Source organism: Rhipicephalus microplus, chromosome 8, assembly GCF_043290135.1.
Source record: "Rhipicephalus microplus isolate Deutch F79 chromosome 8, USDA_Rmic, whole genome shotgun sequence".
In the NCBI taxonomy this organism is placed as follows: Eukaryota; Metazoa; Arthropoda; class Arachnida; order Ixodida; family Ixodidae; genus Rhipicephalus; species Rhipicephalus microplus.
Genome location: NC_134707.1, coordinates 32,390,865 through 32,408,133, shown reverse-complemented (window position 1 = coordinate 32,408,133; position 17,269 = coordinate 32,390,865). Strand labels below are relative to the sequence as shown.

At 42.9% G+C, this 17,269-nt stretch overlaps 1 protein-coding gene across 3 annotated transcripts in view; it reads left to right on the top strand.

The window, feature by feature from the left end:
- Positions 1–17,269, top strand: part of LOC142768915 (uncharacterized) — a 105,009-nt gene that overhangs the window by 40,428 nt on the left and 47,312 nt on the right. For all 3 annotated transcript variants that reach the window (XR_012885545.1, XM_075871467.1, XM_075871466.1), the window contains exons 7-8: positions 7,848–7,922; positions 11,060–11,106. Coding sequence is in view for 2 of the 3 variants with exons in the window: in XM_075871467.1 (XP_075727582.1) it covers positions 7,848–7,922; positions 11,060–11,106 (122 nt within the window). In the remaining variant the exon portion in view is untranslated. The remainder of the gene's footprint in view (positions 1–7,847; positions 7,923–11,059; positions 11,107–17,269) is intronic.

The following is a 17,269-nucleotide window of genomic DNA, read 5'->3' as shown; positions in this document are numbered from 1 at the left end:
CGCTGCATGGCAACTAACCACAATGGAAGTTAGCCCGACATGACGGATGTATAAAACGATCACATGTGCAATGCTTATAAATATGGGTAGGCAGTAGAGCAACCACTATTGAAGTTTCACGAAGATTAACGCGTTTTTGAAAAGTAGTTCCGAGACCTGGCGTAGCTCTGTGGTAAAATGCTTCCTCGCCACTTAGAATGCTTGGGTTTGATTCCAGCTGGGACCCTGACATTTATTCTTTGCATTCGTCTGGTTGACGCTACGGATTTTGGTTATTTTTTAACGCTCGCACGTTAAAATTGCCCATGTGTGTTCTCGTCGTTCCTGGGTAGATACTAAATATAAATAACCTGTGGCACATACCCGCATACAAGCGGCACGTACCCGCCCCTGTGTATGTGCCACTGTCTGGCGGGACAAGTTCGATGGCCTACGTAACGGGATCGGGACTTTATTGAGGTCTTGATCAGCGCGCCATATTCACCAACCCATCTTATCCTCCCATGCTAATTTCGGTTCACACCAAGTTAAGGGGGTGACCACGAGAGCACCCGAACGTAAGCGGCTGGAGAGCTAGATAGATAGATAGATAGATAGATAGATAGATAGATAGATAGATAGATAGATAGATAGATAGATAGATAGATAGATACGCTCAAAGTCGCCGAAGTTCGCTAAGAAATCCTTCAGATTTAAAATCATTTTGAAATACGTCAGTCTTGCATGCGATTTTTCTTATCTTGAAGCTATGTTCAACACGGTCTGAGACATAGTATGGCGCAAGTAAATATTTCGTTTTATCAATGCCAACTTGACAGTATTAAACAGCATAAAAGAACCCAATTCGAGTTTTGTAAAGATATTCTCCACAGTGTGTTTATTTAAAGCTTTCTGGAGTCAATGGAGTGTCCATATTGAGTCAAAACAAAATATTGACTTGCTGTTGACCGCATGAACTGTGTGTGCACTGAATAACTTAAATGAGATGATAATCAACCTTTAAGGAGTACGGTAAAAAGCGATTGGTACACAAGCTTGTCATGTACAAGTATTATGACTAGGAACGGCCTATAGTGTGACTGCTATAACTGGTGTCTATAGGTCAGTGTGCGCATGGGAACGGAGGCTTTTAGCGATATTTGTTGCCAACGGGACACTAAAAATGCCTTTTGTAACTGTAACCCGTTTTCCGTTCTGCCAGTATTGCATCATTAACGTAACAGTGGTGAATAGCTCGTTCCGCAGAAATTCCGGCGTAGGCATCGATGGCTCTGAGTGAAAAATCGTCTTGTCCGCGACCGAAAATTGAGATAATGCAAACAAAACAAATATTATAAGTTTTGCGAGTTTGAGTGATGATCGAAATTATGCAGGCCATTTGCATGGCAACAAGTGCCCTACCACCCAGCTATGCATCTGCTTCAAGATAAAGCATGAATAACTTCCCCTGGTTCGAAATGCAAGAAAAATAACTGTTATGCTTAACAAGCACACGCATCCTGTATACAGGTTTCACAGCACAACATTTATTATCGCAGCAGTATTGCAAGATACAAGCGTGCATTGTCATCGGGCATCACAACACGTTATTACCAACGTGACTTCGTGGTCTAAAGACTGCCAACCATTACAAAAGGCACACACTTTATTGCACGTATTCACTCACGACTGCGCAGTGGGTGCATAAAGTTCTAAAACATTTTACACACATAATATTGAGAAGCATGGTCTGCTGGGCGAGTTGGCAATTCATCTTAACTGAGGTGTGCGAAAAAATCAAAGTCCAAAAAGAAGACACCTGGACGCAGCGCACACTAACATTTGAAAATTTATTGGAAAAAACAGACATATGTATGCAGTTACGAGAACACGTGAGGTTGAAAAATGATTAGATCAGCAGACATCTAATCACTTTCTTTCCCCGTGTAGACATTGTGTAGTGTAGGGCACTGCGCTGTCATGCGGGAAGTATTATTTAAGATTCAATAACTTAATTGTGGATCACAAAGCTTCTCTAAAGGGGCAACCATTCTCTAACCAATCATCACATTGAAGAGATAGCGGTAGCTCACCCTTGTTTGGTGATACGGTAGTTAAAACTAGATTCAGGGACACGTTAGCGGGGGAAATCGAGGAGGCGTATTTCATGAACAAAGCCGGTGATTCATGGTTCACCTAACTCTCGGTTATGTTGCATGTCGCTGAGGTAGCTTTTCTGTAAGCGCATCTTTATTACAATCTGTCTGCTCATCTAATCATTTTCTTTCACCGCACACGTTCTCACTGCAGCATACATATGTCTGTTTTCTTCAACAGAGTTTCATTTACAGTGTGCGCTGTGTCCAGGTGTCTTCCTTTTAAAGTTCAATTTTTTTGGTGCAACTCTGTAATATGATAAAATTGCTCGTGCTTTAAACTATACTACCCCCTCTTTACACAAAATGCAGCCATGTGCGAAACCTTCATTGAGGCACTTTCAGCATTCTCAATTACACAGTACTATTTCACTATTAAAATTGTTCAAGTAGCATCATGCAATAAAAAGTACATACTGAGCGATTGAATTACGCACAAGAAACAGGATATTGCTATCGTGTTCAACACTGAAAAACGGAGCTTAATGGTCCTCCTGTTTTTTCACACAGTAGCAAGCTCTAATACATCAGACCAGTTTATTTATCGGCTTGCACTAAACTATCTACAGTGCTCACGAATTAAAACGTTACATCAAAGTATTTTGTGTAACTATGTATGTGGGTATGTGCAGTTCCTCAAGATAACCACGCGATGTTGCGACATCAGTAACAATAATGTTGTCTGTGATTTACACATTCCAGTCAAACTTACACTTATATCACCCGAATCGTAGATGGTGGAAAAAATTATGGTCTATTCTTAAGTTTTTCGTTTCAATCCGTGAGCATTGCACCCTACTTTGAAGAACCAAACTAGCAAAAAATTTTCACTGCGTATCGTTATCAAAACACATGTAATTGTAAAAGCAAGGAAAACGTAGACGAAGAAAGACAAATTCAAACGCAAGACGAATTCAAACCTAGGCTCACAAATCTCATGACACCCTTGGAGTTGGAGGTATGCAACTGTTTTTTATTTGTAATTGCGCAAGCTGTCACTTATCCTTGTTAATTCCCCAAGCATTAAAGTAAGAGAAATACAAGACAATTATATTTTCATCAATATATTCATGATAAGTACAATATCACTAAACCCCTATTTCCTGGTGTAGAGTTTTCAATTGAATAGAGCACTGTCTGGAAGCAATAAAAAAGAAAGTGTTGTCGTATCGCATAAACAAAACAGCCTAATGACGTAACCACGACTAGTATGAAGTTAGTTACTCAGCCAGATTGCGATACGTTATGTTTTTTTAGTTATCCTAATATTTATGAACAACGCGCGAAGGCAATAAAAATGATGAACTTACCTTAACATTTAAACGTCTTGTCTTGCAGATACCTTTTAATTCTGATAACCTATTCACAACTTAGAGCCACCAACTCCATTCGTACTGCTTTTGGGAGTTTCGAAGGAACGCTTGCCTGCAAGCATAGGTGTCCATTTTTTTTGTACGAAAAATTGACGATCACCAATCCAGCGGCGTACACATGCACACGCACAGAAAAACACTTCCACGTCCGTCCACCATTTCACGACGTACAGTGAAGTAGATTCCGGATAGCTGCGTGATTATCTTGTGTAAATTGGAGCAGTAGTTGAACAGGAAATAAGAGCAAGAGGAATGAAAAGTGACAAACTCGATTAGCACTGCACCCATGACTCCGGCGAGCAAAAAAGCAACGATGGCACGGATGGAGACAGTGCAGGCTTGACAATGAAACATACATTACTCTTGAGATCAATGATTTACGCGCTTTTTCTGGCACTAAATTTTCCTGAGCTTATTGACGAACAACGTTTCAATTTTTAACAATTATTGACGCAATATTATTACCATACGACTGAATGTTTGCGCAAAAACTATTTTATTTTTCATTACTTGAAATGGGCCGCGGCGCTTTCCTGCTGCAACGACAGAAGGCTGTAGGCCACGGCTGGGCTGCACGGCACCTATGCGCACTTCTTCGAACAACATTATCCGAATTTTCCACCTCTCCAACTGGCGCCCTTTTTGTATTTTTCTACTGTGTGCACTCCTTGCAAACTTGCCAACAGCTGCAGTGCAGTCAGGCAAATTTTTTGGGACAATGGACCTCAACTTCGTCCCTTGGGCCCAGAAAGCTGCAGGTGCAGGACCTTTGAGACAGGCAGTCCGTGGATCTGAAATCGCTACTGTCTGTACGATGGCTACCACTTTGCGTTCCAGCCAAATTATTATCTTGTTTCTCAAGCATTTATCATAATAATAGTAAAATAATAATAACAATAATAATAATAATAATAATAATAATAAAAATAATAATACTAAAAATAATGACAATAATATAATAATAATAATAATGATAATATAACAATATTATAATAATAATAAATCTGCCAATGATCAATCAAACATTTTTAACGTATCTAGGAACAACCATAGGGTCTTCCGTGCTGGCATGCGCCAAAAAAAAGCAAAAATAAAAAACAATACATTACAGACTGTCCACAGAAAAGCAAATCAATAAAAAAAGCAAAACAAGCAGTCAAAAAGAAATCAACGCAAAATGGGAACAAGAAGTGAAAAAGTAGATATTCAGAAAATTTGACTGAAAAATATTGCTGAATAAACACAACCATGCGGACGGCTTCCTGAAAGACAGAAAAGGGAGGAATCTGTGCATGTGCAAATCTACGTTAGGACAGGGGAGCCCTCACTGACAAAAAAAATATGACTGTAGACTATGAAAAACAACGAATCAAGAAAGTTGGCGTTAGAGAGAATCGGTATTCTATAAAGACTAGAGTGTTCGAAGAAGTTGACAGGTACATGCAACGGTCGATTCTCTATGGATAACTTACGCAGAGTTTGAAAATTATTACAACCGACAAGGGCAGAATATCTCACCCTGAACTAGCAGGAAATAAATAACAGCTCAGCGCGATTTTGCCGGCCGCTAAGTGATGGCAAAGATAATATTCGAGCAGTGTTGAAAGGATTCTAGTGAAACGATGAGAGTAAGCGCTTATGAATTTCTTCTGGGCTCAGTCAGTGGCGTTACTGCAAGATTTCGCAAAGCCATTCTAGATCAGATATGCATATGTACTCAAGTTCAGCACGACATATCGTGGTGTACAATTTTTATAAGGCTGTAGGAGAACCAGATTCTCGGGAGAAATTCTGCCCACAGGGAGAAAACGAAGGCTTCGCATGACAACACATTTATTTCAAGTAGAAAAAAATCAGCATGATATCAAAAAGAACACCAAGATCACTGATCTCTCAAACCTTACATAACGACACAGTATCGACACCGTATGGAATGGAAACGTTGGATGTTTAGCGAGATACAACAACAACAGTAATCATAATATTATTACTACTACTACTACTACTACTACTAATAATAATAATAATAATAATAATACACTCATATCATTCTGACATGGCCGAAAATATCTGGCCACATTGAAGAAAATGCTAGTGTCCGGGTACACATGAATCTCTATATGTGAGGGTGCAATTGCGCAGTTCGGTGGGTATGCACCGGCATAGATATTGTATAGGTAAATGCACCACAGTGTTGGTGTTGAAAGGATATGTTTGAATCAGTTTTAATTATTACGTGCCTTCACAGCAAGGGGATGTTTACATAATGTAAAGTTTGGCTTAGGCTTCACGCCAGCCCGCAAAAATGTGTCATACTAATTGTATTCTCAAGGCAATGTTTAAGTTAATCCTGATGATGGCACGTGCGCATTAGTGACCTCGACCAAGTAATGACACACCCACGCAAAATAGAAGTGTTGTGCATTCGGCAGCCTACGTTAAATGTTGCTATAAATCTTCAGCTTTTCAATACGTGGTCCATTAAATGTGTATCATGTGTGAGTCAGTTGCACCTTTCTTAACGTATTTGTGTATGACGTGAGATTTATTTGACGCTTGCAAACACTACAACAAAATAATTGTTTATGAGTGCAATCATAAAATGTTCGATAAATTTACTTCGTGAACAGCCGAGAACATTATACGTAGCCAAAGGAAACGCAAGGCGTATTTTTGCAATAAATTAGTACAACTTCCATCTTGAATTTAATCATAATAGTGCCTTTAAGATGCATTCACGTAAGTTCCTTTTTTGTTTTTGAATATACGCCCGTAAAAATTGCACTGCGCATGCAAATATGGTAAATGGCCGCTGAAAGCAATCGCAGATGAGGGGTCAACAGGATTAACTGAAATCTTGTTATATCAAGGGACCATATAGCTATAAAAACCTTGAATTAATCAGCAAATTTGTCCACCAATGTGGAAGTTCAAAATGCATTGAATTACCCTTTTTTGATGCTACTTCAAACAGTGCGTAATGAGAACAATATAAATTGTATGCATTTTGTTTTTACTTAATACTATATAGGATTGCTCTATATTAATAGCGAGGTTCGGGAGCTTCTCTAAGTTTTGTGACCTGACACGATTCCTTCCATGTAAAACAGATCTGCTCTCGTGTACATTTCTTACGTGGTATTAATTGCAACCTATTGTTTCAAACCTAAATGCCATAAAAATATACAAGGTAAATTACACGAATGCATGAATAGCTGCAACGATCACGTACACAAAGCTGACTTGAAATTTTGTTTTTTTTTTGCATGGCAGAAACAACATATCATTAATGCTCTTCTTGATGTAGAAAATAAGCAGGTCACCTTTGTGTACAAATTTTTATATGTTACAAACCACATGAAAGTGTGTGATCATGCTGCTATATATATACGTGGTCATCCCATATAAGGGAGCACTTCCACATATAAGGATTCTCTTGATATGTTATATATGTTGTGGCCGTGCTTTATTAAGGCCGGACCTGACTCCCTATATGGGCCAACTGCGTCATATATGGCTGTATATAACCCATACATGAACTGACTATGCCAGATATACGTCCGTATACGGCAAATGTAAGCCACATATGCTGACAAATATGCTTATATGTGGCCACATATAAGCTACATAAGTGCCATATATGGCATTTCCGTAAGGGGTATCATGAAAGTGTCGAATATTTGTAACTGTTGCATCTGTATCTATAACTGTAGGGCACTGTAACTATACTATCAGCTATTGGAGACACACTGTGACCACACAGGCTAACGAGTAAAAATAATTAGAGGTACTTTTACTCGCTATATTTTCCTTTACAACTACTTCATCCTGGTGTCCTATATATAAGAAATTGCACCATTTTCCTTTCATTCAGGTGAGTTGCTCAGATTACACAATTTCATGCTCTCGGGTAGTCACCCAATGTCACCTCACACAATGTCACCTCTGCTTGGCCAGTCGCAAACACAGAAAACCAAGTGAAATATGCTTAATGCGTGAAATAATGCTGTAATTCAATGCAGAACCTCCATGCTAGTGCATAGGAAAAGAGTCAATGAAGCAATTAACAATATCTCCTATATAGACCACCAGACAGCTTATTTAATCTTGATATAAGGCAAATGAAATGTTAACGTCCTGCCTAGTGCAGCGAGAATGCGAAACGCTTGGAGAGAATAACCCCTTGTTTTCTTTGCATTTGCAGAGGTACTTTGGTGCTCTTTAGAGTATTGCACGTTGCCCATAAAAACATTGTTCACATTGGTACATGGATTCCTACAACCTGATTACGACCTCAACAACGTTGTGATGCTAACGCTGCCACCATGCTTTTCCTCAGATTTGGTGCCCAGCCCATGGGATTCTTTACGCATATTTCAAAAGAGAACCTCGATGCGGTGCGCCACAAAATAGCGTAAGTGTCCGCAATGCTTTTTTCACCTCATTTTACTGCGCATACAATGACAATGTGCACCCCTAAATTGAAATATTATTTATTGTTGAAGTTTCTACTGGTTCGATGCAAACACTTTGTTGCACATCTAAGGTGGTTTGAGCACTCTGCATATGCGCAGTATGTTTGCCTGAACATGCCCGGTGCGTTTTATCAAGTAATATTAAGAAAAATCATAGAATATCAGGAAAATTATGGAATATCTTCCCGAAGGTAACCCCGACGGGATGCGAAGCAGCAGTGGTGCACACGCTGTTGATCCGGCTGAAAGGGACGCCGAAGCAGGTGCAGGAAGACTGGTTTGAAGCCAAACTCGGTGTAGTGTTTACTCGAGTGAACGTTTGTTCAAAATGCAAAGATATATTGATATGTGGGGTTTACGTCCCGAAACCACAATATGATTATGAGAGATGCTGTAGTGGAGGACTCCGGAAATTTCGACCACCTGGGTTTCTTTAACGTGCACCGAAATCTAAGCACACGGGCCTACAACATTTCCGCCTCCATCGCAAATGCAGCCGCCGCAGCCGGGATGTGAACCCGTGACCTGCGGGTCAGCAGCCGAGTACCTTAGTCACTATTCCACCGCGGCGGGACAAAATGCAAAAACACGAGAAGCGGGTAGGTTTGTGGAAGTTTCGTCGCAGATAAACGAGCTGAGCGAGTGTTTCCACTTGACGTGCGGTCGAGCATTGCGTGTGGTCGATAGGGTGATGCGAGAGGGAACTTTGTTGCGAGTGGATGGGGGAGCTGGCAACTGCGAGTGTGCCTTGAATGTGCTTCGGGTGAGAGAGGAAGCGACATCAGCGCGCGCCTGTGGAGGAAGCATGGGATAGGATCGTGACGTCAACACGTAGCTGCGGCATCACCTACTTGCTCCGCTCCAACACCTGCAGAAAGGGGAATGCGTTGCGGTGCGTTTGTACAGACGCACATAGGTATGGCGTTACACACGTGAGTCAAACAGCTGCTTCTCAGTTAATACAACCAGAGTACTAGTCATAATATAGATAGAATTATAAAGGATAAAATACATATCACCGTCTGTACAGGTATAATATTGCTAGACTTATTCTAGAGCCACACATTGGAAATTTTCGCGGTCACCATTAGTGATGCCGCAATGTTCTGTATCTATTCACACTGATAACAAGACTCCGTGCTTCGTACGCTAGGTCTACGGCAAAATCATGTGAGCCCAACCACGGAACCCTAATCTAGCGGAGAGGAACCACGTCGGCCATCTTTTGCAGTGCGAAAGGCTCATAGGGCAAAGACCGACAGCATCGCAATCCACTTTTTCCTACGGGGCTCTGTCGACTGCTGTCACCTCCGGAAGGATCAGCAGAGGGCGTTTATATTTATGCTTGATAGCTACGCCGTCGGTTACCGATGATGTGATGGGCAGCTTCAAGGCCGGCTTGCTAACCGAAGAAGTCATGTTTCCTGTTGGCACTTTCGTCAGTTGTTGAAAAATTGATGCTACAGGAGTGGGGTGCAAGCATTATTTTGTGCAGTAGTACAATTTGTTGTTAACTTATTTGTCACCTCGTCCTCGTGGTACAAGTGTGACTTTTCCTGAAGAGTCATTTTCTTGCTTTGAAATAGATCATAATTTTAAGAGCATAAATGATCCCATCAACATATTTACTCTTTGTCATCATACAGCAAAAAATTGATTGCATTAGCAGAGTAAGAAAATAATTTTGTGGAGCTCCTTAGTTTTACTGCTTTACGAAAAGATAAATGATTATTTCTACGGTGAGCCTATCGTTTTGTTGTGTATGCAATTCTAGTAGAGCCATGGTGATATAGTGGTGATTGGCCTGGGTTCTTTCTTTTCAGTATGCCCTCTATGTTCTGCAAAAAAAGTGTGTTCAGGCAGCTGTAGCAGCTCCTTTAGCTCAAATATTTCACCATACAGGCTCTTTGTAATTGTAGATGCCAAGGTTTAGGGTGTATGTTGAACGTACCAGAATAGAGTCTATAATGTTTGAGACTGGTGTGCAGCAAACAAGGCACTTTTTCAAAACTGAACAACATGGCTGATCTGTTTTTATAAGAACGACTATGATATGAAAGTAAAGCGCGTGTTCACCGAAGTAGTTGAGTGATGATTTTACTTTGTTTCGTCACTAGGACAAAGAAATGAATGCTACAGGCTACAGAACAAATTGCCAAATCATGCGAAGAAAGGCAGGCAGCTTCAAGTTTACAGTTTTGACCTCATGCAGAAAGCCTAAACAAAATGAGCATACAGATCATGAGCGCAGATGAAGAATTGTCTCAGCACGACTTCTAAAGTACGCTGCTCAAACATAAAAAGAGACACACGAAACAAACTCACTAGTTTACAGAGGATGAGCGCGAACAAACAACTGTCACTATTCTCACTTCATTGTATGCGAGCAGCGTGCACATTTCGTTCATGTGACCGTGGCAGCCTGCGGAATGACTTTCGTGCTCTCCTGAATTATGAGTTTGAGTTTATCAGCCCAACAGCAGTCCGAAAGCAACTCGAGAGGCGCCCAACGCTACCCATGCGAGGACGTTGCACCATCTCGCTACTAAAGATGAAAACACGGCGAGGATGAGGAGCTCTGAGGCTCCTCATTGGTATATGGTGTATATAAATCGCCAGCCGTTAGCAAGCTTGACAGCGTTTAGAAAAGGAAAAAAAACGTTTCTCGGCATAGCGGTTGTATTGCACGCTGTGAAGTGAGCGGTCCCTAGTTCTATGCCACGCTACGGAAATCTCCCTTCTCTTGTTCTTCTGTGCAATGTCTAAGTATATATTTTACTGCGTGATATCCGTGACATAAATACCTAAGCAGAACCTTGTTGCAGCCCTGCATAAAGCACTTTCGTGTTAAAACAGCCATAAAAGTGTAAAGTAAATGATGTGAAATTCATTCTCGTATTCAACAAAACAGTGCCTAAACTTTTTGCTTGGCTGCTTGATACACAATCGAATACAAAAAAAGATGCCTAGGTTTTATGGATTGGGCCCGAACAACACAAACAAAACTTACTGTAGAAAGCATTATCTCTCTATCACTTCAACGTGTAGTTTTCTTATGCCATCAATATTTTTGCAGAGACTGCAAAAAAATTTGTGGAGAAAAAGGCAAAGGACCTACAACAGGTACGATATGGCATTCCCGTTTCGTCATGTTAACCTACAATAGACCCTTGTGGTGCTTAAGTTATTTCAAAGCACTGAAGTGAAGCTGCGTTTTAGTCTTAGAAAAGCCATTAATATCATTGTTTTCACCTTTGCACCAAACGTGCAAGCTGCAAGTGAGCTTTAATGAGGTGAAGTGTCTTTCATTATCTGCAATTTGAACGCTGCTTCAAGAAAACTCTTTTTTGGCCTAGTTAATACTTGCCTAACGACATATTTGAGCCGCGAAATAGCGCATATACACAAAGTGAAGAAACACGAGCTGCCTGCCATGTAATTGTGTGTATTATTGCTCTGCGTATGTGCTCTTTCTTGGCTGAGATATGTCACTATTTTAACGCGTCGGTTTAGAACACTAGTTCCGCAGAAATTATGCGATTGGCATTGACGTTGCTTGTCCTCAGGGAAAACTCAATGTTTTCCGTTGACGTTAAATTTAGGGATTTGTAAATTGTCAAAACTTTAAGGCCAAGCCAAAATTTTTCTTACGCCGTCTACAAGGTAGGTAGGTTTTCGATCTTGCAGCCACACGACTGCTTCAAAAGATTTCAGAGAAAAAATAAGGACAGTTTTGCACTGGTGTTGTTAATAAAAGATGAATATGCGGCTACTTGGTGATTAACCAAGTGGTCCAAAGCCTGAAAAAGAAAGTGAAGCTGAGTGGCCTTCATTAATTCGGTTAATTTTTTAATCTTTTTTTCTTTGTACTTCTGGGTCTCTCAGTGTCTTCGATCCCCTTTTTATACCGGTATTTTGGTATTACTTTCATCTCTCTATCTGACGTTTTAGACCTATCGCTTTCTTCCGTTTATCTTTCTCTATCTATAGCGGCTTTTTTTCTGTCTGTCCGTTTATCTCTCTTAATTTTACCGTGTTTTAGTTACCCCTATTCTGTCTATCTTTTTCTTGCTCATCCTCCCTATCAATTTTTTCGCTCTGGGAATTTTTCCCTTTCTTTCTCTGTGTTTTCTGCCCCGTTCTCTCACACTGCCTCGCTTACTTTTTATATTTCTTTCCTTCTTTTTAAATCTTATTTGCCCTTGTTAATTTACGTTTTACAACTGGGCACCCGCTGCTCGTGGTAGTGGCGCTTCCTCGAATTCTGCGACGCTTATTTTTCTGGTGTTTTTATTGCAATTGCAGCTATATGGACACTCTCGGCTGAATTTTATCGCTGGGGTCAGCCACAACCGTCATTCACCGTATATATATATATATATATATATATATATATGTACATGTACATGTGTTTATATGTATGAAAACGCAAGAAAGAAAAAAATAATACCGAAAAACCGAAAAACACCCTGGTGCGGTGAATCGAATGTCCGACTTCTTGCTTGTGAGTGCGTGAGTGCCAAAGCGCCACGAGCCCCTCTTTCAGTGTTGAAAGAGAAAGACATTTATTTCTACCACTTACCGCTGGGGATGTCGATCTCGGGGGAACTACTGTGTTTTCAGCATTACCAGCGAGATGACGGAATAAGTGCGCGTCTCCAGATTGTCACTACAAAACGACGCGCGCTCAAGCGTTCATCTCTCACGCGCACTTTGCGCCGTGGAGAGCGTATATGTTCACGCATGTGTGCGCACTTATCCCGCGGTGAAGAGAATCGTACGCCTCGCGCTTTCACCGGAACGCTTCTATTGTAGTTACCGGGCGCACAAATGTCACTGCACTCGTTGCACAGTCTCCGATCGCGAAAACAGCGCGCTTTTTAGATACAGCAAACCAACAACCAGGACACTGATTCGCCTTCATCTGCACTTGTGCGAACGTTTTGTGCGTCTTTCGCGCGTGAGCAACGTGGGGCACGTTTAGTTCTGCTTGCCATTCTTGACGTGGCATTCCGATTGGTTGTTGTCGCATGTGTTTCTTCGCCTATGCGGCAAAGCTTTGAATTTTTAAACAACTTTCTTTAGCATTGCATATCCGTTAAATATTCTTTCTGAAAATAGGTTCAGTTAACAGCTGCTTCACAGACTCTAAATGAATTCAAATAACAGCGCTATTCTGGCGTGGTGGATCAATGATTGCAGTGTTCGGCTTCTAATCCTTAGGTAGCGCTTGAAGCCCCGGACGCGGCCGTTATATTTTAGTGTAGGTAGCATGGCAGAGTGCTGCAGACTGTGTATTTTTAGTGCACTGAAAGAAAGGCCAACTCTGCTCAATTTTTTTACCCTTTCACTACGGGAGGCCTAACATTAGTATTGTTATTTTGGCTTGTAAAACTCCAGATATCATTCACATAGAGGCGTTGATGCACTTCACTTTCGGAACCATTTCATTCCCCCCTACCACCTGATGGCACCTATCTGCGCGCTTAAACTAAAGTCCTGAGGACTTTACGTGCAGCGTGCTTGAGTCGCACCCTTCGACAACCTTTGAAATGTTCACTGACACGTCGAGCATACGCACGATGTGCGACCTTTTAACGCGATAGAATCAAAGAACTCGCTTCACGGAAATTTTAGTGTTGGAGGTGGCGTAGGTGCTGTTGTGCTTTTTTTTTTGGTTGTGAGCAATAAAAGGCGCGTTTTCTATGAGTGACAATGTGAGATACACCCAAATAAAGATACAATAAATAAACATAAAAATACAATTGTGTATACTTGAGAAATATACTGTCAAACGTTGTCATTGCATACCCGCATTAAGCGCACTAACGATTGAAACGTAGGTGACCGGTTAGTGTGTACTAACTGGGTACGGATATAACACTCTGTGCCGCAAACTTTTACTGCACCGCTGAACTGACAGATGCCACAATGTGACGTGAACCTTTCCTCACCATATTGATAAGTGCGGTGCTCAGCCGATCAGTTGTTCTGACTTCCACGCGATTGCGCCGATGACATTGCGAGTAATAAAAAAATGACGGCATATCCGCGGGGTTAATGGAGAATAATGGGGCGAAGCTCTTGATATTAAAGATACCTTGCCCCACACCTCATATGAAACTCTTGAGTAAAATTTCATAAAACAATGTTTATTAAACAATGTCATTTACTACTTCCGGTTTTTGTTTTGCCTCCATAATGACCACCTTATTGTCGGTGAAATCTACCAAAAGCTGTTCTTGCACTAGTTGTAGGTCAAACTTTGTAAACATGACGTCGATGCACATTCCGCTGATGGTCATCTTGTGATCGGGTTAATCAAAGGAGATGCACCTGAGCGCATACCTGCTCGTCATGTATTGCATCAACCAATGTTTGTTCGGGTTTGATACGTCGGCGTTAAAGTCGCCAACGAGCAGGAACGGTCTCGACCTGTCGTATATGCGCATGCCCTGGTCTACTACCCCTTTTACATCTTCGATCGAAAGATTGGGTGCCAGGTAAAGCTTCTCGTGTGGCCTGGCACTGCTGCCGCACCGCTTAGGCCTCCTGCACTCGTACATCGGGATCATGTCGGCACCACCACTCGGCACCCAGCATACTTTTGCCTCGCACGCCCGCACATCGCGACTCCTTGTTCGAGAACAAGCTGCCACCGCCTTGCGCGCACGCCACTCATCAGCCTTGTCCATCTGCTGAACCTCTGACCGCGCGCGTGCCAGAACGGCGCGTTTATTAAACTATAGAGCGCCATCTGGCATACGGCGCCGCTGAAGAACACGTGATCATTGTCGTGCCGCCGTCTCTTCCCTTCCGTACGTGTGACGTCATTGCTGTTTTCGTAAAACTCACCTTTCATTATTTATCATACTACAAGTAACGCCCTCTAGTATCACACAAATGCATTTCTCAGCGTATATGCAATTCATTAAACATACAAGTTCCGCCCTCTATGGCCACTTTAAGAACTAACTAGAGGTGGGTACATACGATACGACGCTCAGCCCACGCCCTAAAGAGCTTCGCCTCTAAAACGAATGCGAAGTGACGACAACCGACTAACGCGCTGGTATGACTGATTGCCTACGGTAAGCCGTATGAAGTAATCGCGGAAGGGGACTTATATCACAAAAAACATCCCCGGTTATCTTCTAGAGCGCGCGTTTGGTGTAGCGTGACATTGAGCCTAGTACACGCTTTTATTAGGTGACTCAATCACACTCGGAAAGCACTTGGCCACCGATCAGTGCCGCTTTGTTGTGGGACTGTGTTCAAGCGTGTACCGCTTTACAAAACCGCAAACAGTTCGCTGTCGAGGAGTCTAAGAAGCCTCGCTGCTTGATCGCAGTGATTAAGAACATACCAGTTGATGTAACCAATTGGAATATGCCTCATACGAGCACAGTGAGCATATCTGCTTCTATGGGTCAATCCCCACTGTGGTGTAGCCACGGTGTCGCTCAGCTGCTGACTCGAAGGTGGCTGGTACAATCTCGGCAGTGCCAGTCACAAATAAATGGAGGCGAAGCTCTAGAAGACCTCGTACTGTGAAATGTCACTGCGCGTTAGTGAAATCTAGTTGGTCAAATTCTCCGGAACCATTCACTACGGCCCACATCATGATTATATTGTCACGGGGTCGTGACGTGGCCGAAGACAGGAGACTTCGTGTTAGGATTTAACTGTTTATTTGGGCGAACCTGTGCCCGGTAAACTGAAAGTCCAATTACAGCAGCAGTCTCGGACTGATAGCGGCGAACGGAGCGTCGGCCTTCGATCAACTACTGACAAGCGGCGAAGCGCGTCGGCATTTATACTCTTGCCGTCGAATGTTCTAGCGTTATCGCTGGCGGTGGCGTAGCTTCCAGAACAATCTGTACCGTTCGCACAGTGGGCCTGATCTTATCGAAATGATCTACTACAGTCCGGAACCTTCTAGAAAACTGCAGGTGCGGTTTGCGCTGAGAATCGTGCGGTGTTTTCGGACGATAACAAAAACTTGGGAAATGGAACGTGGCATTGCCTTCCTCTGAAAAAAGGCATCGTCCCGATGCTCTAACTAAAGATGAAAGTACAATAATAATGCAAGAAAGTACAATGAATAAATTACGATACAACAATAATACAAAAAAACACTACTTCAGTTTGTTAACGCGCATGAAACGGCTTGAGGCGCGCGACATGGACGACTTCAGGTCGCGATCGGCGTCGTTGAGAGTTCGTGATGCCATCGGGGACAACCTCGTAATAAAGTGGGCCGAGCCGTCGAACCACCGTCGCAGAAGCTTTTCACTTAGTCCACGTCGGCGTATCGGCGTCCACACCCAAACACGTTCACCGGGCTGGTATTCCACGAAGCGTCGTCGTAGGTTGTAACGGTGGCTGTCGGTCGTTTGTTGATTCTTGATACGGAGACGCGCAAGTTGTCGGGCTTCTTCGGCGCGTTGAAGGTACTCGCTCACATCGAGGTTTTCTTCGTCGGTGACGTTGGGTAACATGGCATCGAGCGTCGTTGCCGGGCTCCTTCCGTAGACCAATTTGTATGGCGATATCTGCGTCGTCTCCTGCACCGCCGTGTTGTATGCGAAGGTCACATACGGAAGAATGGCGTCCCACGTCTTGTGTTCGACATCGACGTACATTGACAGCATGTCGGCGATCGTCTTGTTAAGCCGCTCGGTGAGGCCGTTGGTCTGTGGGTGGTACGCTGTCGTCCGGCGGTGGTTTGTTTGGCTGTATGCCAAGATTGCTTGAGTTAAGTCGGCAGTGAATGCCGTTCCTCTGTCGGTGATAAGGACCTCTGGGGCGCCATGACGTAGAACGATATTTTCGACGAAGAATTTAGCTACTTCGGATGCACTGCCTTTTGGCAGGGCTTTTGTCTCGGCGTAGCGGGTGAGGTAGTCGGTAGCTACCACGATCCACTTGTTTCCGAGAGTCGACGTCGGGAACGGCCCCAGTAGGTCCATACCAATCTGCTGGAAAGGTCGGCAAGGTGGATCAATTGGCTGCAGAAGTCCCGCTGGCCTTGTCGGCGGTGTCTTGCGTCGCTGACAGTCCCGGCATGTTCTCACATAACGAGTGACGTCGGTGGTAAGACGTGGCCAGTAGTACCTTTCTTGTATCCTCGCGAGCGTGCGAGAAACACCGAGGTGCCCTGCCGTCGGATCGTCGTGAAGGGCCTGCAGGAGTTCTGGTCGCAGAGCTGAAGGCACCACAAGAAGGTACTTAGCTCGAAGCGGTGAAAAGTTTTTCTTTTGTAGAAGACCGTTTCGTAGAAAGA